The following is a 24,515-nucleotide window of genomic DNA, read 5'->3' on the forward strand; positions in this document are numbered from 1 at the left end:
AACACTTCGGAGCATTTGATGGCTTTAAGCCTGTATTTGCTGGAATTTAGAAGATTGGGGTGGGGGAATCTCATTGGAAACTACCGAATATCGAAAGGCCTACATAGAGTGGGCATAGAAAGGATGTTTCCATTCGTGGGAAAGCCTGGAAATCAAGTACAGCCTCAGAATGTCCATTTAGAACAGAGTTGAGGAAGAATTTCTTTAGCCAGAGGTTGGTGAATCTGTAGAATTCATTGCCACAGACGGCTGTGGAGACTAAGTCATCAGGTATATTTAAAGCAGAGGTTGATGGGTTTTTGAGTAGTAAGGAAATCAAAAGTTAGGGGAAGAAGGCAGGAGAATGGGGTTGAGAGGGATGATAAATCAGTCATGTTGGAATAGTTAGCAGACTCAATGGGCCGAATGGCCTAATAGTGTTCCTATGTTTTACGGAAAGGAACGATAACAGCCTATAATAAACCACTCTACATACCAATGTGTACCAGTCATCTTTCATATTTCCTCTCAATCATAGTGTGGGGTCTCAGCCTTAAACATCATGTTTTACCTCCACAGATGCTGCTTGACCCACTGAGCTCTTCCAGTGATCTGTTTCTCTTCGAGATTGCAGTATCTGTAATATACTGTCCCCCCCCTGCCCCCCACAGGAACTTCAGCCATAACATTTAAATACAGAGTAAAGGGATTCTTATTGATACAGAGTCTAACACATGGAAACTGCTTATGGCAATGGGTTCCATGACAAACGATTATTTCAGAATCAAGACTTCATTGCTTGTAACCCACAGACCACTGGTCAGTATTTTCAAAAACATGGAGAAGCAGTACAAAAAATGAAGAAAGGATTTACTGGGGCAACACACACAAAATTCTGGAGGAACTCATCAGGTCAGGCAGCATCTATGGAATAGAGTAAACAGTCGACTTTTCGGGCTAAAACATTAATAAAGGTTCTCAGCCCAAAATGTCGACTAGTTATTCCCCTCCATAGAGGCTGCCTGACTTGCTGAGTTCCTCCAGTATTTTGTGCACTTTTGTTCAGGATTTCCAGCATGTGCAGAATCTCCTGTTTTAACAATTTACTGGAATGTTACCAGTTCTGAGAAGATCGAACAATCGCAGGACTAAACAGTCTACAGCTCATTTTTTCAAAAAGGCTAAAGATGAACCGAAGAAAACTGCGGTGCTCTGAGAGGGTTTATAGATCCAGAGCTGGACACCATCAGTCACTATTCAATATATCAGGAACTACAGAAAAGCTGCATTCTCCAAAGTGGAGCTCACTCCCACAGGATGCAGCTGGGGAAGAAAGGACATTTATATTGAAGGGGAAGCTGGATAAACACACAAGTGTTGTTGGAAAAAATTACAGTGCAACGGAATGCAATTCTGAAAAAGGAGGCAAGGATTCCAGCAGCCTAGAGATTGAGCCAGAATGTGACGAATTCAGAGCCTGCTGCCAGGGCTGCTGACTCAACACAGCTCACTACAAACTCCGGGCATTGTGTCCCAGCTCAGAACGGGCTTGTACACAGCTGCAACGCCTCCTCCGATATTAGTTCAAGGATTGCATCCACGGAAAGGAAAACAGAGATAACATTTCGTGTCAAAAACCCTTCGCCACTACTCCTGTCCACCCTTGTTACCTGGAGTTCCCAGCACTTCCTTGTATTATTACAGGTTCCCAACAAACTTCATGTCATCTCTGATTACAAATTAGATTCTGATTCATTTGCAATATTTCTGATTTTCATTGTTGAAAAATACTGAAAAACAGTTTTACAATGAGGGGTGTGGGGTGTGGAATGTGTCGGTGTTACAGTGTGGGGTGTGGAATGAGTCCGTTTTGCAGTGAGGGGTGTGCCAATGTCACAGTGAGGGTTGTAACAATGAATGGGGTGGCACATGTCCATGTTACAGTGAGGGATGTGGGGTGAATGTTAGCTCTGTATTGCTCAGTTTCCTTGGACAACTGTGGCAGGGTTAATGGGACAATGGAACAGAAAGGAGCACTGACCCACATGACTGACTGGATCTGACTGGCTATCCTGAGCAGCAGACGCCGGAAGTCAGCCGGCTGAAAGGATGTGGCTGAGTGCTGAATACAGAGACTCAGCAGGAAGCCTGGAATCAGCTTGAAGTCTGTGTTCTCCTCATCCGGCGCCTCGATGATCAGGTTCAGCAGAGCATCTTCCTGCCAGAGCTGGTACGTGAGCTCACATTCGTTGCCGTCAGGGTCCAGAATCCTGGGCGGTACATTCCTGCCTTGAAGGGTGGCCCGTCTACTCCCAATGTCCTGGACAGGACAACCACACATCCTGCACTGCAGTTCACCGCCCGGGCCCAGGTGGAAGAGTGGAGATGGGAACCAGGCCGGCCTCTGACTGTGGCTTTGGCTGCCCAGAGTCGGGTCCTTGTACATGAAGAGGTAGTGGGCACCCATGCCCAGAAGGTCGCCTGGGCTCAGTGGAGTTTCCTGGCTGATGGGCATCCCGTTGTGGGTGACTGCAGCACCTTTCCCTGGTCTTGCCAAGGTTACCAGCTCGCTGCTCTCCCCCCTGGGGCTCAACTCTCGCCGCCGCACGCAGCAGTGCCTCGGCTGGATGTCCGGGGCCGATAGATGAATGTCCACCTTCACCCGCTCTCCCTCCAGGTCCCGTGACTCCTCTGAGAGGCGGCCAAAAACGTGGCTAGTTCCACTCAGCACATGGATAACAAAATCCTGGAATCAAACACAAGAAATTCAGGGACGAGTGAGGGGGAAGTGCAATGCAGGACAGGAGTGCAGGCAAGGGTGGAGGGAGGCAGTGGGGGCTTACAGCGAGCAGGAATTGGGAATGAGATGGTAGAACATTGAGCATCACAGGCTGTGGGGCTGAAGGCAATATTGGAGCACAAAGAGGTGTGAGAGAATTGTTTCTGAGAGTGGATAGGAAAAGTGGAACCAGGGAAGGGGTATAGCAGAAGGGGGTGAGGATACAGGGTGAATATGGAGGAACTGGTTAGGATACAGGGTAAGTATGCCCAAGGTGGGGAGGATACAGGGTGAATACGGGGGACAGGTGTGGATATAGGAAGGATGGATGTGAATAGAGGGTGAATATATACAAATTCTGAGGATACAGGGTAATTATGTACAAATGGCAAAGACACAGGGTAGGTATGGGAGATGGAAGTGGATACAGGGTAAATATGGAGAATAGTATGGATACAGGATGTATATGGGGTAAGGGAATGGATACAAGGTGTATATGGAGGAACATTGTGGATACAGGGTGTCTAAGGGGGAACCTTGTGGATACAGGGTGCCTATGGGGGAATGGTGTGGATACAGGGTGTCTGTGGGGGAATGTTGTGGATACAGGGTGTATATGGGGGAATGGTGTGAATACAGGGTGTCTATGGGGGAATGGTGTGGATACAGGGTGTCTATGGGGGAATGGTGTGGATACAGGGTGTATATGGGGGAACGTTGTGGATACAGGGTGCCTATGGGGGAACGGTGTGGATACAGGGTGTATATGGGGGAACGTTGTGGATACAGGGTGTCTATGGGGGAACCTTGTGGATACAGGGTGTATATTGGGGAATGGTGTGGATACAGGGTGTCTATGGGGGAATGGTGTGGATACAGGGTGTCTATGGGGGAATGGTGTGGATACAGGGTGTCTATGGGGGAATGTTGTGGATACAGGGTGTATATGGGGGAATGTTGTGGATATAAGGTGCCTATGGGGGAATGGTGTGGATACAGGGTGTATATGGGGGAACGTTGTGGATATAGGGTGTCTATGGGGGAACATTGTGGATACAGAGTGTATATGGGGGAACATTGTGGATATAGGGTGTCTATGGGGGAACGTTGTGGATACAGGGTGTATATGGGGTAAGGGTGTGGATGGAATGGAGCCAATGAAAAAAAATGCCCATCCACAATGAGAGGACGTGACGGATCTGGATCTCACTCGTCTGAATGGAAGAAAGATTATAGGAAAGGTGTCAACAAAATAGAGATAGTACAGAGGAGATTTACTAGAATGTTACCTGGGTTTCAGCACCTAAGTTACAGAGAAAGGTTGAACAAGTTAGGTCTTTATTCTTTGGAGCGTAGAAGGTTGAGGGGGAATTGATAGAGGTATTTAAAATAATGAGGGGGATAGATAGAGTTGATGTGAATAGGCTTTTTCCATTGAGAGTAGGAGAGATTGAAACAAGAGGACATGAGTTGAGAGTTAGGGGGCAAAAGTTTAAGGGTAACACGAGGGGGAACATCTTTACTCAAGAGAGTGGTAGCTGTGTGGAATGAGCTTCCAATAGAAGTGATAGAGGCAGGTTCGGTATTGTCATTTAAAGTAAAATTGGATAGGTATATGGACAGGAAAGGAATGGAGGGTTATGGGCTGAGTGCAGGCCAGTGGGACTAGGTGAGAGTAAGCGTTTGACACGGACTAGAAGGGCCAAGACAGCCTGTTTCCATCCTGTAATTGTTATATGGTTATATAGGGTATATAAAGGGGAGGGGTATAGATATCGGTTGAGCACAGAGGGGAGAGGTTGAAGATACAGGGTGAACATGCCCAAAGTGTGAATATGGGGAGAGGTGGGTTGTGGAAAAAGCTGGTGCTGTTCCTCCCCTTCTCCTGTTCCTTGCTGGCGGATAATGGTGGTGGAGAAGAGTTGCTCTGATTTCAGTACACATGCTCTCACCTGCCTGTAACTATATCCTTGCAGCAAGAGGAAGTAGGGGAATTCGAAGGGAGGGTGTATGGAGTACTGGGTGGAGCTGTCGTCACTGCTCTCAGTCTCCTCCTTCTCACTGCCCAAACATGACACTCCCTTGCTCCGTTCAGAGTCCAGCAATTCAGCTTGAGGACCACGGGCACTTGGCTTTGCATCCCTGGCTTTGAGGGACAGATTCAGTTCACTCACACTCCGCCAGAGTGCAAAGCTGCTTTCGATTTCTTCATCCGTCAGCGCCGAGGATGCCCTTGTTCGAGTTATTTGCAGCCTCCGAGCCTGGGCGTTGATCCCTGTGAGAATGAGCAGCAGTCAGCAGGGGAATGCTGTGGAAACCGGACTTTGTGGAACATTAACACATCACAGGACAGACGTCACAGCCATGAATTGGACTGGTTAGGTAGAATACCACAGGTCCCAGACCAATCCAGGCTCAGAATGCCAAATCCTCCTTCCATAACCATCCCCCAGTGACACCACACTGATCCCTTGCCATTCTCTATACCACAAACCTTTTACCTGCTGTCACTGTGTCTTTCTCCTTTGCTGCAAATTCTTCCACGTCCACTTTCCGGCGGATTTCAAATCTCCGGACAAACCCCTCCTTTGGTTTCCAAAGCGATTGCAAAATGAGAGGCTTCTCACAGTTGCTTACAACCCTAAAGCATTCCGTCTTCCATTGGTGGTCCTCATCCAAACGCCCAATCACGTCACAGAGCACATAGTCCCCGACAGAGCTCTTTTCCAGAGAGTATCTGAATAATAACAAGGACATTCCATTTTATCATTCACCACACTGCCCCATCACACACTCCCAGGACCGTGACACCACAGGTTAGACACAAAGTAAAGTCCGCACACTCGTGTAGCAGTTAGCATAACGCTTTGCAGTCCCAGCAGCCAGGGTTCAATACCCGCCGCTGTCTGTGTGGTGTTTCTACATTCTCCTGTGACCATGTGGGTTTCCTCCAGGTGCTCTGTAATTGGTCACATGGATATAATAAGGTGGAACAGACTTATTGTGCTAGAATGGTCTGTTATCATGCTGTGTCTCTGTTGGTCACAAAGGTGTAATTGGACAGTGCAGCCTCACTGGGCCAGAAGGCCCTGTCACCATGCTGAATCACTACTGGTCACAAGGGTGTAATTGGTCATGGAGGGCTTGTTGACCTGTTACTGTGCTGAACCACAAGGGTGTAATTGGTCACGGCAAGGTAGGCTTGTTGGGCCAGAAGCCCCTGTTACCATGCTGTACTTTTAAATAAAATAAAATAAAGCTCTCTATGCTGTCTCAATATTATAGGGTGGAATGGTTGCAAAGTGGTTGGCATAATGCTTTACAGTCCTAGCTGTAAGATCAGGGTTGAATTCCCACCATGAATTCTCCCCACAAGTGTGTGAGATTCCTCCATGTGCTCTGGTTTCCACCCACACGTTAGGGCTGGTGAGTTGTGGGCGTGCTATGTTGGTGCTGGAAGCATTGTAACACTTGCTGGCTGCCCCCAGTACATCTTTAGACTGTGGATCGTTGATGCAAAACAATATATTTCACTGTATGTTTTGAATACATGTGACAAATAAAGCTCATCTTTAACCTTTTATCTTCACTCCCATGGTAAGCTCAGTGAAGATTACACACAGAATAAATCTCCCTCTACATGGTCCCATCATATACTCCCAAGATAGCTAATGAATACATTTCCCTCTACCTGGTCTCATCATACACTCCCAGAGTAGAGATAGAATAAATCTCCCTCAACATTAGTCCATCATACACTCCCAGAGTAGAGATAGAATAAATCTCCCTCAACATTAGTCCATCATACACTCCCAGAGTAGAGATAGAATAAATCTCCCTCAACATTAGTCCATCATACACTTCCAGGGTAGAGAAAGACCCATCAAGGAAAGTACTAAGCCAATGGGATTCACTGAACACCTCTGGTTGGAGCATGAAGCTGCTAGAGAACGTGGAGGTGAGAGGAAAAGAGTAAACAAGAGGAGGCTACTTTCAACCACACTTGCTGGTGGGCAAGAGGAAAAGAAGAGAATTTAATTCTTGGAAGGTAGCACGTTTTATAAAATTGGAAGGTGCGCAGAGCAGCACAGCTGGGAGGAGTATTGCTGAGGTTTGTAGGGGTATGGCTGCAGGTCCAATGGAAAGGGCAAATACAGTGACTTCCAAGTTTAACACAGACATTGGTAGGAGTGCCATTCTGGCATCTGGAAACCAGGGTGATTCTCCCCCCAGTAGATTCTCCAAAGGGGATCATCCCACTTTACATTGGGGACCTTAGCTAAGATATAGAATATACATAGAACAGTACAGGCTCTTCAGCCCATACTGTTCTTCTGCTGACCTACTCTAAGATCAATCTAATTCTCCCCCCCCCCCCAAATAGCCTTGGGAAAAAGTCACTGGCTGTCCACTCAATCGATGCCTCTTTTCATCTTATATACCTCTGGCCTGTCACCTCTCATCCTCCTTCGCTCTAAAGAAAAAAGCCCGAGCTCGCTCAACCATCCCACATTCCATATGTCCCATGTAATAGGTTTCAGAATTAGAATCAGCTTTAATATCACTGGCATATGTCATGAAGTTTGCTTTTTTGGCAGCAGCACATTGCAATACATGATAATAAAAAAACTATAAACTATAATAAGCAGATATAAAATAAATTAGTGCAAAAAGAGAACTAAACAGAAAAAATAGTGAGGTAGTGTTCATGGGTTCATTGTCCATTCAGAAATCTGATGGCAGAGGGGAAGGTGGTGTTCCTGAAACATTGAGTGTGTCTTCAGACTCCTGTACCTCCTCCTTGATGGTAGCAACGAGAAGAGGGCATGTCCTGGGTGATGGGTTCCTTAATGATAGGTGCAGCCTTTTTGAGGCATCACCTTTTGAAGGTATCCTCAGTGCTGGGGAGGCTAATGTCCATGATAGAACAGGCTGAGTTTACAACTTTATGCAGCTTTTTCCAATGCTGTGCTGTGTCCCCTCCACACCAGATGGTGATACAACCAGTTAGGATGCTCTCCGTGGTACTTCTGTAGAAATTTGCGAGAGTCTTTGGTGACATATCAAGTAGCTTCAAACTCCAAATGAAATATAGCCACTGTCATGCCATCTTTGTTATTGTATCAACATGTTGGACTCAGGATAGATCTTCAGAGATGTTGACACCCAGCAACTTGAAACTGCTCACCCTTTCCATTGCTGATTCCTTAATGAAGACTGGTGTGTTTTCCCTCAACTTCCCCTTCCTGAAGTCCTCAATCAATTCCCTGGTCTTACTGGCATTGAGTGTGAGGTTGTTGCGACATCTCTCAACCAGCTGATCTATCTCGCTCTTATACACCTCCTCGTCACCATCTGAAGTTTTGCCAACAATAGTTATGCCATTGGCAAATTTACAAATGGCATTTCAGCTGTGCCTAGCCAACACAGAAATGGCTGTAGAGAGAGTAAAGCAGTGGGCTAAGCGTACATCCTTGAAGTGCACCAGTGTTGGTTGTCGTTGAGGAGATCTACACAGATGCCGGTCTCCTGGTGAGGAAGTCAAGAATCTAGTTGCAGAGAGGTACAGAGGTCCAGGTTTTGAAACTTCTTGATTGGATCTGAGTGTATGATGGTGTTGAGCTGTAGTCAATAAACAGCAACTTGACATAGCTATTACTATTGTCTAGGTGATCGAAGGCCAAGTAGAGAACCAGTGAGATTGCATCCGCTGCAGACTTACTGTGGCAAAAGGCAAATTGCAGCAAGTCCAACCTCTCAAAACACTTCATCACAGTAGATGTGAGAGCCACTGGGCGAAAGTCATTGAGGCAGCTCACCCTGCACTTCTTGGGTACTGGTATGATCATTGGCCCTTTGAAGCAGGTGGGAACCTCCCACTGCAGCAGTGAAAGTTTGCCAAGATTGTAGATGTCCCTGAACACTCCCACCAGCGGGTTGGCAGTTTTTCAGAACCCTACTAGGTACACCAATAGGGTCTGATGCCTTGAGTTCAACCTCTTGAAAGATGTTCTGGCATTGGCCTCTGAAACAAGAGATCACAGGGTCACCAGATGCTGCCAAGAATCACACAGGTGTAGTTTTATTCTCCTTTTCAAAGTGTGCATAGAAAGTGTTGAGCTCATCTGGGTGTGAAGCATAACTGCCATTCATATATCAGGTGTTGCTTTGTAAGAAGTAATGGCCTGCAAACACTGCCAGAGCTGATGTGCATCTGATTCCCTCTTTCACCTCAAATCATAATTGTTCTCTTGTTCTTAAAATAGCCTTCCACAGGTTGTACCTAGACTTGCATAGTTCTGGAAAATCGGTCTTGAATGACAGATCGTGCCCTCAGCAGACCATGAATCTCCTGCTTCATCCATGGCTACATCTGGCATGTTTTGAAAGGCACACACTCATCCACACAGGTGTTGATGAAGTCGATGACAACTGTGGTGTATTTATTTAGATTTGAAGATGTATCCCTGAATATTGTCCAGTCCATTGACTCAAAGCGTGACTCATTGACTGTAACCACTCCCCGCCTCCAATGACCAGAGCCAAGTCTGCAAATCCACAAGTCAGCTGAGGAATTTAAAGGCCCAATAGTCTGTGAATATCTGCAAGTCCACTGGGGAAGTTAAAGGCCCAATAGTCTGTGAATCTCTGAGAGTCCACTGGGGAAGTTAAAGGCCCAATAGTCTGTGAATATCTGCGAGTCCACTGGGGAAGTTAAAGGTCCAATTGTCTGTGAAAATCTGCGAGTCCACTGGGGAAGTTAAAGGTCCAATTGTCTGTGAATATCTGCAAGTCCACTGGGGAAGTTAAAGGTCCAATTGTCTCTGAATATCTGCGAGTCCACTGGGGAAGTTAAAGGCCCAATAGTCTGTGAATATCTGCGAGTCCACTGGGGAAGTTAAAGGTCCAATTGTCTGTGAATATCTGCGAGTCCACTGGGGAAGTTAAAGGCCCAATAGTCTGTGAATATCTGCAAGTCCACTGGGGAAGTTAAAGGTCTAATTGTCTGTGAATATCTGCGAGTCCACTGGGGAAGTTAAAGGCCCAATAGTCTGTGAATATCTGCGAGTCCACTGGGGAAGTTAAAGGTCCAATTGTCTGTGAATATCTGCAAGTCCACTGGGGAAGTTAAAGGTCCAATTGTCTCTGAATATCTGCGAGTCCACTGGGGAAGTTAAAGGCCCAATAGTCTGTGAATATCTGCAAGTCCACTGGGGAAGTTAAAGGTCTAATTGTCTGTGAATATCTGCGAGTCCACTGGGGAAGTTAAAGGCCCAATAGTCTGTGAATATCTGCGAGTCCACTGGGGAAGTTAAAGGCCCAATAGTCTGTGAATATCTGCAAGTCCACTGGGGAAGTTAAAGGTCTAATTGTCTGTGAATATCTGCGAGTCCACTGGGGAAGTTAAAGGCCCAATAGTCTGTGAATATCTGCGAGTCCACTGGGGAAGTTAAAGGCCCAATAGTCTGTGAATATCTGCGAGTCCACTGGGGAAGTTAAAGGTCCAATTGTCTGTGAATATCTGCGAGTCCACTGGGGAAGTTAAAGGTCCAATTGTCTGTGAATCACTGTGTCCACTGGGAAAGTTAAAGGCTCAACTGTCTGTGAATCACTGTGTCCACTGGGGAAGTTAAAGGCTCAACTGTCTGTGAATCACTGTGTCCACTGGGGAAGTTAAAGACACAATTGTTTGTGAATCTATGAGTCCACTGGAAGAAGACGGCCTGTCCTGGGGTTAGAGGACTGTGTTTGTGGGAGGGAGGAAAGGGGCTTGTTTTGGTGTTGTTGTTTGTTGGTATGTTGTGTTTTGTGTTGTTCTGCTGAATATTGTGAGCATACTACGTTAGTGCCAGAATGTGTAGCAACACTTGCAGGCTGTTGCTAAGTCATCCTTAGGTTGTGCTGGTTGTCGAAACATTTTACTGTATGTTTTGACACACATGTGCAGGGACAACGTTCATCATCTGCAAGGAAAAGCTCCCTCTGCATTCTCCCACCAACGTGCCTTTGCTGAATCCACTACTGCCTCACTGTAATATTACGTGGCGCCTCTGAGTGTGAGTTTAGCAGTTTACTGCCAGGTCTAGCTTCCATCATATACTAATAAGCCAGGAATGTGAGGCTGGCCAAAGTCATTCCCCATGGGAACCCAACCAGAACTGCTTGCGTCTCAGCTTTCTCCAGTCGCAGAGTCTGGTTGTTCTTTACTGCATACTTTTCAATAATACTCAGCTCAGAAATCAACTTCCTTAAATCCAGTCAGGAATGCTTGACAGCAGTGGATAAAGAACCCTGTAGGCCTTTGAGCACAGAGAGACGTGAATACTGAATGTGCTGTCGGGACATCACTGCACTTTATACCATAAAACATAGGAACAGAATTATGCTATTCAGCCCATCGAGTCTGCTCCACCATTTCCAGATCCCATTCCACCATATCCCTTGATGCCCTGACCAATCAGGAATCTATCTTCCACTATGAATATAACCACGGCCTTGGCCTCCACCGCAGTCTACGGCAGAGCATTCCACAGATTCACCACTCTTTGACTAAAATATTTCTTCCTTACTTCTGCTCTAAAAGGTTGCCCCTCAATTGTGAGGCTGTACCCTCCAGTTCTGGATACCCTCACCAAAGGAAACATCCTCTCCACATCCACCTTTTCTAATCCTTTCAACTTTCAGTAGGTTGCAATGAGATCCCCCCGCTTTGTTCGAAATTCCAGTGAGTACAGGCCCAAAGCTGCCAAACACTCCTCATACGTTAACTCTTTCATTCCCAGATTCATCCTTGTGAAACTCCTCTGGATTCTCTCCAGTGACAATACACCCTTTCTGAGGTAAGGGGCCCAAAACTGTTTACAATACTCCAAGTGCGACCTGACGACTGTCTTACAAAGCATCAGAATTATCTCTTTGATTTTATATTCTATTCCCCTTAAAATAAATCCTAACATTGTATTTGCCTTCTTTACCACAGACAATGTGGTAACTGTGAACAATTCCATTTCTAAATCATTGACAAGCAATGTGAAAAGTAGATCCCAAACTGGCCCCTGAGTAACACCACTAGTCACCAGCAGCCAATCAGAAAAGGTCCCCTTTATTCCCACTCGCTGCCTCCTGCCTGTCAGTCATTCCTCTATCCATGCCAGTATCTTTCCTGTAACACCATAGGATTTTATCTTGTTAAGCAGCCTCATTTGAGGCACCTTATCAAATGCCTTCTGAAAACCTAAGTAAGTGACATCCACTGCCTCCTCTTTGACAACCCTGCTTGTTACTTCCTGGAAGAATTCAAACAGATTTGTCAGGCAAGATTTCCCTTCACAGAAACCATGGTGACTTCAACTTATTTTATCATTAGTCTCCAAGTACCCCAAAACCTCGTCCTTAATAATGGACTTCAACACTTTTCCAACCACTCAGGTTAAGCTAACTGGCCTATAATTTTCTCTCTTTTGACTTCCTCCTTTCTTAGAGTGGAGTGACATCTGCAATCTTCCAGTCCTCCAGGACCATGCCAGAATCAAGTGATTCTTGAAAGATCATGACCAATACATCTATTATCTCTTCAGCAACCTCTTCCAGGATTTGAGGATATAGTCCATCTGGTCCAGGCGACTTATCCACCTTAACTCCTTTCAGTTTGCCTCGCACTTTTTTCTTTGTAATAGCAATGGCACACACTCCTGCTCACTGCCACTCACAGACCTCTGGTTAACAGCTAGTGTCTTCCACAGTGAAGACTGATGCAAAGTACCTATTAAGTTCACCTGCCATTTCTTTGTCCCCATTACTACCTCACCAGCATTATTTTTCAGTGGTCCAGTATCAATTCTAACCTCCCTTTTATTCTTTATATAACTGACAAAACTTTTAGTATCCTGCTTTATTTTATTGGCTAGTTTGCCCTCATATTTCATCTTTTTCCTTCTCATAGCTTTTTTAGTTACTTTCTGTTGGATTTTAAAAGCTTCCCAATCATCCAACTTCCCACTCACTTTTGCTACTTTATATTCCCTTTCCTTAGCTTTTATGCAGTCCTTAACTTCTCCTGTCAGCCATAGTTGCCCCGCCATGCCTTTTGAGAACTTCTTCTCCTGTTAGACATATCTATCCCGCGCCTTGTAATCTATTCCCAGAAACTTCAGCCACCTCTGCTCTGCTGTTATCCCCTGCCAGTATCCCCCTCCAATCCACCTGGGCAAGCTCCTCCCTCATGCCTCTGTAATTCCCTTTACTCCATTGCGATACTGATACATGTGACTGATCCTTCTCCCTCTCAAGTTGCAGTATGAATTCAATCATTTTATGATCACTGCCTCCTAACGGTTCCTTTACGTTAAACTGACTAATAAAATCTGGGTTATGACACAACACCCAATCTCAGATAGCCTTTTCCTGAGTAGGCTTGAGCACAAGCTGCTCTAAAAAGCCATTTTGTAGGCATTCAATAAATTCCCTCTCTTGTAATCAGACACCAATCTAATTTTCTCAATCCCCTTGCATATTGAAGACCCCATTACAATTGTGTCATTACCCTTATTACATGCCCTTTCCAGTTCCCTTTGCAATCTCAACCCCACATCTTGACCACCATTTGGAGGCCTATATATGATTCCCATGATTTTTTTTACCTTTGCAGTTTCTTAACTCTACCCACAATAATTCGACATTTTCTGACCCTGAGTCACCTGTTTCTAAAGATGTAATCCTATCTCTTACCAATAGAGCCACACTTTGTAGCAGGGTGATGTGTGGTAACCCAGCCTGTCTGTTCAACCATGCTGAATCCTGCTGAGGTCACAGTTCTGAGGAGATGCCTTCTGTCACTTCCTGCTTTGTTGGAGGTTTGTCTGTGTGTGTGAGTGGGTAGGTGGGTGATAAAGGAGCTTGTTTTGCTGTTATTGTTACTTGTGTTGTTCTGCTAAATGTTGTGGGCATGCAATATTGTCACTGAAATGTGTGGTGACACTTGCAGGCTGCCCTCAGCACATCCTTAGGTTGCATTGGTTATTAATGTTAATGGCACTTTTCAATGCATGTTTCAATGTACATGTGATAGATAAATCGGAATCGGAATCAGAATCAGAATCAGTGAATCAATATCCAAATCTGAACCAGAATCTGAGTCTGGTTGGCATCTATTTGGTGACCCCTCAGTAAAACGAGCTGCGAGGCAGCATATTTCAGAGTGAAATGTATCCTGGACTGTATCATAAGCAGGAGATGCAGTAGCAACTGCTCTGCCTATTTGCCTTTCCAATGCAATGGTGAATCGGAGTAATCTCTGGGCAGAATACAATAGATCCCACACAACCATCCTGTCTGCCCTTATTTCACTACATTGTGGAAGTTGCTTCAGGCACACTGACTGCTGTGTTTCCTATATCATAAAAACAACATTGTAGAGGTATTATTCACTGGGAGGTCTTACAGAACATCTTTGGGCTTTTCTCTTTAGAGCACAGGAGAATGAGAGGTGACTTGATAGAGGTGTACAACACAATAAGAGACAAACAAAGAGTGGAGTCAGATCTTTATCCCAGGGCCAAAATGGCTAATACAAGGGAGCAGAACTTTAAGGTGATTAAAGAAACATATGGGGAAATATCAGAGGCAAGTTTTTTTACACAGAGAGTGGTGGTAGTAGAGAGATACATCAGGGACATTTAAGAAACTCATTGATAGAAAAATGATAGAAAAATGGAGGGCTATGTGGGAGGGGAGAGTAAAATTGATCAGAGAGTAGTTGTAGCACACAAAATGTTAGGACAACATTGTGGCCAAAGGGACTGTACTGTGCTGTAGTATTCTGTGTTTTATGTTCTATGTCAGTGACCAGAACTGCACAATACTCCAGATTAGACCTTACCGATCTCTTATCCAACATTAACATAACATCCCAACTTCTGTACTCAGTACTCTGATTTACGAAGGCCAGTGTGCCAAAAACTCTTTGTGACCAGATCCACCTGGGATGCTACTTTCATGGAATTATGAATCTGTACTGCTATATTAGAACAACAATATTGTAGGGGTATTTATTCATTGTGTCGCCTCACCTGGAAGGACTGTTTAGGGTCCTGAATGGTAGTGAAGGAGCAGGTGTAGCATTTGTTCCACTTGCAAGGATAAATGCCAGGAGGGAGATCAGTGGGGAGGGACAAATGGGCAAGGGAGTCACGTAAGGAGCAATTGCTGTGGCAAGCAGAAAGTGGAGGTGAGGGAAAGATGTGTGTGGTGGTGGGATCCCGTTGTAAATGGTGGAAGTTCCAGAGAATTATGTGCTGGACCCCATTGGGGTCTGGAGTCTGTGTCCAGTGCTCCCGGTGTATTTTGGCAGACCACTTCACCGAGCACCTACTCCCCATTTGCCAGAAGAAGCAGGATCTCCCAGTGGCCACCCATAGAATTCCACTTCCCATTCCCATTCCAATATGTCAATCCATGGCCTCCTCTATTGTTGCAATGAGGCCACACTCAAGTTGGAGGAGCAACACCTTATATTCCATCTGGGTAGCCTCCAACCTGGTGGCACGAACATCAAATTCTCAAATTTCTGGTAATGCCCCCCCCCCACCTCCTTCACCATTCACCATCCCCTTTTCCCTCTCACCTTATCTCCTTGCCTGCCCATCACCTCCCTCTAGTGCTCCTCCCCCCCTTTTCTTTCTTCTGTAGCCTTCTGTCCTCTCCCATCACACTCTCCCTTCTCCAGCCCTGTATCTTTCACCAACTTCCCAGCTCTTTAATTCATCCCTCCCCCTCCCAGTTTCACCCAGCACCTTGTGTTTCTCTTTCCCCTCCCCCTTTTAAATCTACTCCTCATTTCTCCAGTCCTGCCGAAGGGTTTCAACCCGAAACGTCAACTGGACTCTTTTTCATAGATGCTGCCTGGCCTGCTGAGTTCCTCCAGCATTTTGTGTGCGTTACTTGTTTTACTCTAGCTGCTCTGCTGGAGTAATGCTCAGCCCCCTGTCCCTGCCCAGTGACGCACACACCGACCTCTCGAGTGCCTCCTTGACCAGCTCCTGAGCACTGGAACACGGTGTTGCCAGCACGCTCTTGTAGTTGGCACCTGCGCAGATCTTATCCCCGAAGATCTTCAGCACACCAGGAGCTGTGACTTGGGTGGAGAGCTCAGTGGGGTCATCCGTGGCCAAGACACCACGCTGCTCATCGCCTGCCTTCTCATCCTTCAGGGAGCGGCCTCGGAACACCGTGGCTAGGCTCCTGTTGTGTCTCCTGATCCTGCTGCGGGCCGGCTGCCTCACTCCAAAACTTTCACTGGACCTGACCGTGGCATCTGAGGAACTCGACCTGGGAATAAAGCAGAAATCCGTTACCACGGTCTCACTAGGGTGTTCGGTTCGCACAGCACAGGAAGATCCCAGTCTGTGCCCATTCACAGATTACCCACGCTAGTGTGGCAGCACACTGGAGCACAGAGCAAACAGTCTTTGTGACCTCTGTTCCACAGTGTGGTCACCATCCAGCTGAAAAGTGTCTGTGTGCTGCTGCCCAGGTTTGTCGGACCCTGCAACTTCGCTGCTGCCACTGTTAAAGTGACGTGCCAGGGATGGCCACTCCCTTCAGTTCCTCTCCTCTAGCCCTGTTTGCTGCTGGAGCTGTCGCTCACCACATGCCGAGCTGACAGCCTAACTGTTGTGTAAACACTGTGCCACAGACATGGACACTGGCACCCCAATCACTGTTTCACTGAAATGTCACGTCAGGGAGGGAGAGGCGATAAGAGGGAAAGGGAGGGGGAGAGGGAGTAAGAGGAAGTGTTAGGGATAGAAGGAGAGGTGTAGAAGGTGGGGGGAAGGGAGAAGTGTTTCTAATCAGACATACTCTCTTACATGCTTACACTCACACAGACACAGTTTCAGACATACACACAAACACACTTCCACACTCGTCAACTATTACATGCAGTAACATACTGTGCCATCAATGCGCAGTCCAAGTTGTATTTCCTGTTCCAGCCAACACGACCAAGCAGCACTCTGAATTCAAAACCTCCCAGAACACAGCGTGCCCGAGAAAATGTTTCCAAGAAAATCTCAGTACATTGCGAACCTACTATCCTGGGAGGTCAGACTCCTGCCTGATACTTCAATGAAGTCAGGACATTACAGTTAAAGCACTCCCCACCCCCAGTTCAGTACTATTTGTTTAAAATTAACTATTGCTCACATCCTTAATGAAATGTCGCCGGCAGGGCCACTTCATATTGCACCACTTTGTTACATCAGCCAAGTCCCATGAGTTATTGTTCTGCAATATAGAATCTCCTGAAATCTGTGTCAACTTCACTTGGTCAAACCAAGGACATTAGTCATCCTAGCTCTGTTCCAATATGTAGTGGAGAGCTGAGACAAAGATGGCTTCACTGATTCCCTGGTAACTCAGTGTAAGAATGCACCCTCCTGCACTCTCCCCACAGCCTACAACTTCTTTCATTTAAGCGGTTACTGTTTTCCTTCTGAACGTAACAATTAAATCTGCTCCCAATACTACTCCTGGGAGTACATTCCAGACTCCAGCCACTCACTGTGCAAAAAGAATCAGGAGGAAATAAAGGGGGAGGTATGAGCTGGGAGGGGGAGGGGGGAGAGAGAGGGCAAGAGGGTGAAAGGTGCAGGAAGAAGGACAGGGAGGGCAAAAGTGGCTGGGAGAGAAAGTACGATGGGCAGGAACTGGGAGCAAGAGGATGAGTTTGACATTTAAGAGGAATGTGAGAAAAAGAAAGGAGTAAACCTGGTAGGGGAAGGAGAATATTTGAATTCAGTCCGCATGGCAGAAACTGTATGCTCAGAAACTGCTGGAGATTTTCACCATACTGTCTGAGGGTTACCGACACCATCAGTAGCACCCCTTGATCATAACCAACTCCCCAACCACACAAGACCAATCGACATGGACTGATGATCTGAATCCAAATGAAGAGCCTCTGCGCGTTTCCCTCCCCAGCCACTGAGTTCTTCCAGCCTCACATGTAAAGGGTTCCCTCCTCCACAAGACTCCTGTCCTTGTTAGACTCAGCTCAGAGCAATTGGGGGAGAGAGGGAGGGGGAGAGAGGGGAGAGAGGGGGAGAGAGGGGGGAGAGAGGGGGAGAGGGGGGAGAGAGGGGGAGAGAGGGGAGAGAGAGGGGAGAGAGGGAGGGGAGAGAGAGGGGGAGAGAGAGGGAGAGGGGGGAGGGGGAGAGGGAGAGAGGGAGAGAGGGGGAGAGAGGGAGAGGGGGGGAGGGAGAGAGGGAGAGAGGGAGAGGGGAGGAGGAGAGAGAGGGGAGAGAGGGAGAGGGGGAGGGGGAGAGAGGGGAGAGGGGGAGGGAGAGAGGGGAGGGGGAGAGGGGGAGAGAGATGGGGAGAGAGGGGGAGAGAGGGGGGAGAGAGGGGGGAGAGAGGGGGGAGACAGTGAGGGGGAGAGAGAGAGGGAGAGAGAGGGGAGAGAGAGAGGGGAGAGAGAGAGGGGGAGAGGGGAGAGAGGAAGAAAAGAGTTTCAGAGGAAAAGAGACAGGATGGGGCCAAAACAAAGAGAGGGCAAAGAACAGATGGCAGAGGAAAGCAAGAAGGTGAAACTCTTAATGAGGAATAGAGAGAGGGAATAAGATAAACTGAACATTCAATGGCATTTCAGGTCACATCTTACTTTGTTGATATACCATAGCCTCTGTGAAAACAATACCTGGGCTGTCTGCAGTCTGAGTTGTACAGCAAGCAACTGAGTAAATCTTCAGAGCACAAGGTTGATACATACCATGCTGCCAGCTGTAATTTGGTTTTGTGAGCGACCAGTTCAAACATGCTCCTGCTGCCGTGCACCTGCTGTATGTGAATGACAAAAGGACGGCCGACAAGGTGTGTGCCACGCAAGAGAGTGAGAGTGGCTGGTCTCGGCCAGCCAGGTTTCAGGCACAGCCCTAGTGTGCTGTAACACTTTCAATGACGCAATGCAACAATCCACGGCACACTCTTTTAACCTGAACTTGTTATGCAAGAAGTTAAACCACAAGTAATAAACAAGGCGGAAGGGGAGGGAGAATTTAACTCCCAGAGGCCGGAACTCCGGGAATTCTGGCCACATCCCACATGTCAACTACCTGTTCACCCCTCACCCTGTGTTCCCTGATCCTGACCCATTCACCCCTCACCCTGTGTTCCCTGACCCGTTCACCCCTCACTGTGTTCCCTGACCCTGACCTGTTCACCACTCACCCTGTGTTCCCTGACCCGTTCACCCCCACCACGTTCCCTGACCCTGACCCGTTCACCCCTCACTGTGTTCCCTGACCCTGACCCGTTCACCCCTCACTGTGTTCCCTGACCCTGACCCATTCACCCCTCACCGTGTTCCCTGACCCATTCATCTTTCACCCCTCACCGTGTTCCCTGACCCTGACCCTTTCACCCCTCACCGTGTTCCCTGACCCTGACCTGTTCACCCCTCACCGTGTTCCCTGACCCTGACCCTTTCACCCCTCACCGTGTTCCCTGACCCTGACCCGTTCACCCCTCACCGTGTTCCCTGACCCATTCATCTTTCACCCCTCACCGTGTTCCCTGACCCTGACCCTTTCACCCCTCACCGTGTTCCCTGACCCTGACCCGTTCACCCCTCACCGTGTTCCCTGACCCATTCATCTTTCACCCCTCACCGTGTTCCCTGACCCTGACCCTTTCACCCCTCACCGTGTTCCCTGACCCATTCATCTTTCACCCCTCACCGTGTTCCCTGACCCATTCATCTTTCACCCCTCACCGTGTTCCCTGACCCATTCATCTTTCACCCCTCACCGTGTTCCCTGACCCATTCATCTTTCACCCCTCACCGTGTTCCCTGACCCATTCATCTTTCACCCCTCACTGTGTTCCCTGACCCATTCATCTTTCACCCCTCACCGTGTTCCCTGACCCATTCATCTTTCACCCCATGCTCACAGATCCTGATCCATTCAGCCTTCACCATGTTCCCTGACCTTGACCTGTTCACCCCTCACTGTGTTGCCTGACCTTTTCACCCCTCACCCTGTGTTCCCAGACCCTAACCTGTTCACTCCTGTAGGGGATAGTCTCCTGTAGTGCATGCTAAACTCCACTTGTGGTCTGACTAACATTTTGTACAGCTGCAGCATAACTTCCTTACTCTTACAACCCTACTGATGAAGAACATCATGCCATCCATGCTGATGCTGGAAATCCTCTAGTTCCTCCAGCATTTTGCATGTGTATCATGCCATCTTCCTTCATTACCACTTGCATAATTGATGCACCATCAATAACTCACTCCGAGACGTAAGAAGCGAGGTATCGGCTTTTATTGACTGGAAGAATGAACAACACAACATCCTGGAGAATGAGGCCGGGCATCAGGCCTCAATCGCCTTTATACAGGGGTCTGTGGGAGGAGCCACAGGAGCAGTCAGCAGGAGTCTGTGGGAGGAGCCACAGGAGCAGTCCAGACAGGTATATGTAGTTCACCACAATAACCACTTTCAGTAAACTATGGACCTGAACACCATGATCCCTCTGTACCTCTATGTGATTAAAGAGTCAACACAATAACAATATACTTTCACCTTTCACCTCAAAATGCAACACCTCGTACCTCACATACCATCTGCTACTTCTCTGACTGTATCTGTAACTGATCTGTATTTTGCTGTACAGTCAGCCCTCCTTATCCACGAGTTCCGCATGCACAAATTCAACCAACCGCGAATCGAGAAAACCCAGTTCTCTTCCAGCACTTGTTCGAGCATGTACAGACTTTTTTTCTTGTCATTATTCCCTAAACAATGCAGTATAACAACTAGTTTACATAGCATTTACATTGTATTAGGTATTATAAGTAATCTAGAGATGATTTAAAGTATACGGGAGGATGTGCATAGGTCACCGTGGATCAGGATCGAAAACAAATCGGAAGTTCTCTTACTATGTAAGTCAGATCAGGTACATCCGGTATTATTTAGCGCCAGTTAGTCAAACATTTGTCTTAGTATATAGTATATATTTTACCTTTCTGTGCATATAAAACACTTAAGAACGTATGTTTCAGCGCCGGGCTCGGGAAGTTCCTGAGTTCGATCCAGTGACAGACTGAGTGCACGCTCCTTCCGTGCCGGGTTGTTGCGGACGATCAAAAACCCAAAACCCCAAAACACAATAATTAAACCACTGCATTGCTTAGTAATAATTGTAGCTTTCATCAGGGCAGGGCCTTTCTCACTCCACCATTTAAAATTGTTCCAATCGTTGACCGACTGTAGCCTAACGCTTTTCCAATGACTGATGGCGTTTCACCTCTTTCCGATCGCTTTATTATTTCCACTTTATTTTCAATCGTGATCATGATTATTTTCATGAACAGAAACACTGCAGATTCAGAGCTCGACCGCCGGGTCCTAATGTCCACCGCACTGAGACAGGTTAAATAAGGTCTGGGGATCCGCTGTGTCCTAAGGTCCACTGCATTGAGACAGGGTGAATAAGGGACTTGAGCATCCATGTTTTTTGGTATCCGCAAGGAGTCCCGGAACCAATCCCTCGCAGATAAGGAGGGCCGACTGCACTCTTTAATAGTCCTTTACACTGTACATACCTCAACCAATATAGTGTCATCTGCAAACTTGTTAATTCACTCATCACATTTTCATCCAAATTATTGATACATACGGGTATCACAAACACAAAGGTCTCAGCACTGAACCTTGTAGAACACCCGTCATAGACCTCCAGCTGTAACAACAGTTTTCCACCCCTACAATCTGTCTTCTATGAGCAAGGTAGTTCCAAATCCAAACTTACAACTCACCCTGGATTTTTAATCTACTGCATCAACCTACCAAAACCCTTACGACAGTCCACGCAGATAGCATCCATTGCCTTACCCCCATCAAGCTTTTTTGTTACCTCCTCAAAAGACTTGATCATGTTTGTAAGGCATGACCTGCGCTGCACAAAGCCATCCCAAGTGGCCCTAAGCAGGCCATGTCTTTTCAAATGTGTACAAATCATATCCCTCAGTATCATCTCCCTACCTTCGATGTGAGGCTCCCTGACTTATAATCGCCTGGATTATTCCAATTTTTTGAACAAAGGCACAACACCTGCAACTCTCCAGTCCTCCAGGTCCTTGCTGTTGCTAGTAAGGACATGAAGATCCTTGTATTAGGACCAACAATCTCCTCACTTTCTTCTTTCAATATTCTGGGATATATATCTGCAGGGCCTGATGGCCTATCTTAATGCTTTTCAGAAGACCCAGCACTACATCCTCCTTAATCTCAAAATGTCCCACCATATTAGCAATGCTGTATTCCTTCATTATTCTCCTAGAGTACGGACACAAAGTACTCAATTAGTACCTCAGCATCTAAGTACATAATTCTTCCTTTATCCTTGAGTGGATCTGCCCTCTCCTCTTTTTTTCTTAAGTAACTATAAAATGCCTTGGGTTTTTTGGTTAACATTTCATGGCCATTTTTGACCTTCCCAATTGCCTGCCTGAGCACTTTCCGGCTGTCTTTATATTCCACAATGGCTCAGTCTGAGTTTAGCTCTGATCATTATATATGCTTTCTTTTCCTTCCTGACTAAATTTAGGATCTCTCGGGTCATCCAAGTTCCCTTACCTTACCATTCTTGTCCTCTTTACTGGAACATGCTGATCCTAAAGCCTGATTGGCTGGTCTTTAAGCATCTCCCACATGTCAGGCAAGGTCTTGTCCAACAACATCTTCCCTCAATCAACACCACTTAGCTCCCTATTGTCCTCCCCCAGTTTAAAGAACGGAAAAGACTAATTTTTTCATCACATATACATTGAAACATACAGTGAAATTCATTATTTGTGTCAAATTAAATCAGTGAGGATTCTGCTAGGCAGCCTGCAAATGTTGCCATGCTTCTGGTGCCAACACAGCATGTCCACAACTCACAAACCCTAACCCGTACATATCTGGAATATGGGAGGAAACTGAAACACCTGAAGGAAATCCACGCAGTCATGGGGAGAATATACAAACTTCCAACAGACAGCAGTGGATGTCAATCCCCAATATTACAGCTAGCGCTGTAAAGCATTGACTAACCACTAAGCTACCGTCACCCTGTAATATCTGATTTTATCCTTATTCATAACTATCTTAAAGCATAATGAGTTGTGGTCACAATTCTCAAAGTGTTCTCCCAATATCACCATCAGGTCTATCACCTAGCCTGGCATATTAACCAAAACCAGAACCAGTTTATTTTATTTTCTAGATGGACTCTTCACAATCTGTTATACAAACCCCTTTTGGATGCACTAAAGAAATCCTTCCCCATCTAAGCATCTTGTATTAATGAAGCTCCAATCAAGACTGAGGACGTTAAAGTCCTCCACTATAACAATCCTGTTGCTTTCATATCTCTCCATAACCTGTGTACATATCTGCTCCTCCACCTCTCGAGGACAATAGTACGATCACATCAGAGTAATTGTACAGTTCTTATTTTGGAGTTCCACCCAAACTGTCTCTAAGGATGAGCTGCCCAGTGTGTCCTTTCTCAGTATTGCTGTGACAATCCCCCTTACCAGTAGTGCAACCCATCCACCTCTTTTATCATGTCTAAAACAACAAAATGCGGAACGTACACAAAGCACTGGAGGAACTTAGCAGGACAGGCAATACCTATGGAGAGGAATAAATAGTCGACATTTTGGGCTGAAACCCTTCATCAGGACTGAAAATGAAGGAGGCTGAAGCCAGAAACCAAAATAAAAACACTGAACTGGCAGTTCTGTCCCCCACAAAGGCCTTGCCAAAGTCCTAGTCAACAACATCCACCACCCCGTCCTCATCAATATTCCTACCTACTTCTTTGAAAAAGTAATCAAATTGATGAGACATAATTTCCCCAAGTATAAAGTTAACAGTAACCCTCATCAGTTCTTGCTTTTCCAAAATCTGGTAGATCCTGTCCATCAGAATCTGTTCCAGTATTGAATTGAATTCAATTGACTTTATCTCTTACATCCTTCACATACACGAGGAGTAAGAATCTTTACGTTGTCTCCACTTAAATGTGCAATATGCAATCATAGTAATTTATAATAAATAGAACAGTCAATGTCATATAGAGTACACTCAGATCAGCATGAGTTAATCAGTCTGATGGTCTGGTGGAAGAAGCTGTCCCGGAGCCTGTTGGTCCTGGCTTTTATGCTGCGGTACCGTTTCCCAGATGGTAGCAGCTGGAATATATTGTGGTTGGGGTGACTCGGGTCCCCAATGATCCTACGGGCCCTTTTTACACACCTGTCTTTGTAAATGTCCTGAATCATGGGAGGTTCACAACTACAGATGTGCTGGGCCGTCCGCACCACTCTCTGCAGAATCCTCGATTAAGGGAGGTACAGTTCCCATTCCAAGCAGTGATGTAGCCAGTCAGGATGCTCTCAGTTGTGCTCCTGTAGGAAGTTCTTAGGATTTGGGGACCCATACCAAACTTCCCCAACTGTCTGAGGTGACAGAGGCGCTGTTGTGCCTTTTTCACCACACAGCTGGTGTGTACAGACCACGTGAGGTCCTCGGAGATGTGGATGCCGAAGAACTTAAAGCTGTTTACCCTCTCAACCCCAGATCCATTGATGTCAATAGGGGTTAGCCTGTCTCCATTCCTCCTGTAATCCACAACCAGCTCCTTTGTTTTCCCACACTAATGGTTACTGAAACTCACCAGCCTACAGTTCCCTGACTTT

The 24,515-nt window shown here is 46.5% G+C and overlaps 1 protein-coding gene across 5 annotated transcripts in view; it reads right to left on the reverse strand.

Moving 5' to 3' along the window:
* The window catches only part of radil2a (Ras association and DIL domains 2a), a 118,654-nt gene that overhangs the window by 80,672 nt on the left and 13,467 nt on the right, over positions 1 to 24,515 (reverse strand). For 2 of the 5 annotated variants that reach the window (XM_073026535.1, XM_073026533.1), the window contains exons 3-6: positions 15,770 to 16,084; positions 5,260 to 5,495; positions 4,711 to 5,033; positions 2,021 to 2,725 (exon numbers count right to left, since the gene is read on the reverse strand). In XM_073026535.1, coding sequence (XP_072882636.1) covers positions 2,021 to 2,725; positions 4,711 to 5,033; positions 5,260 to 5,495; positions 15,770 to 16,084 — 1,579 coding nt within the window. Of the gene's footprint in view, positions 1 to 2,020; positions 2,726 to 4,710; positions 5,034 to 5,259; positions 5,496 to 15,769; positions 16,085 to 16,710; positions 16,734 to 18,455; positions 18,727 to 24,515 lie in introns of those variants that run through there. The other 3 variants (XM_073026536.1, XM_073026537.1, XM_073026538.1) reach the window with 3 other exon arrangements.

Source organism: Hemitrygon akajei, chromosome 22 (genome assembly GCF_048418815.1).
Source record: "Hemitrygon akajei chromosome 22, sHemAka1.3, whole genome shotgun sequence".
NCBI lineage: Eukaryota > Metazoa > Chordata > Chondrichthyes > Myliobatiformes > Dasyatidae > Hemitrygon > Hemitrygon akajei.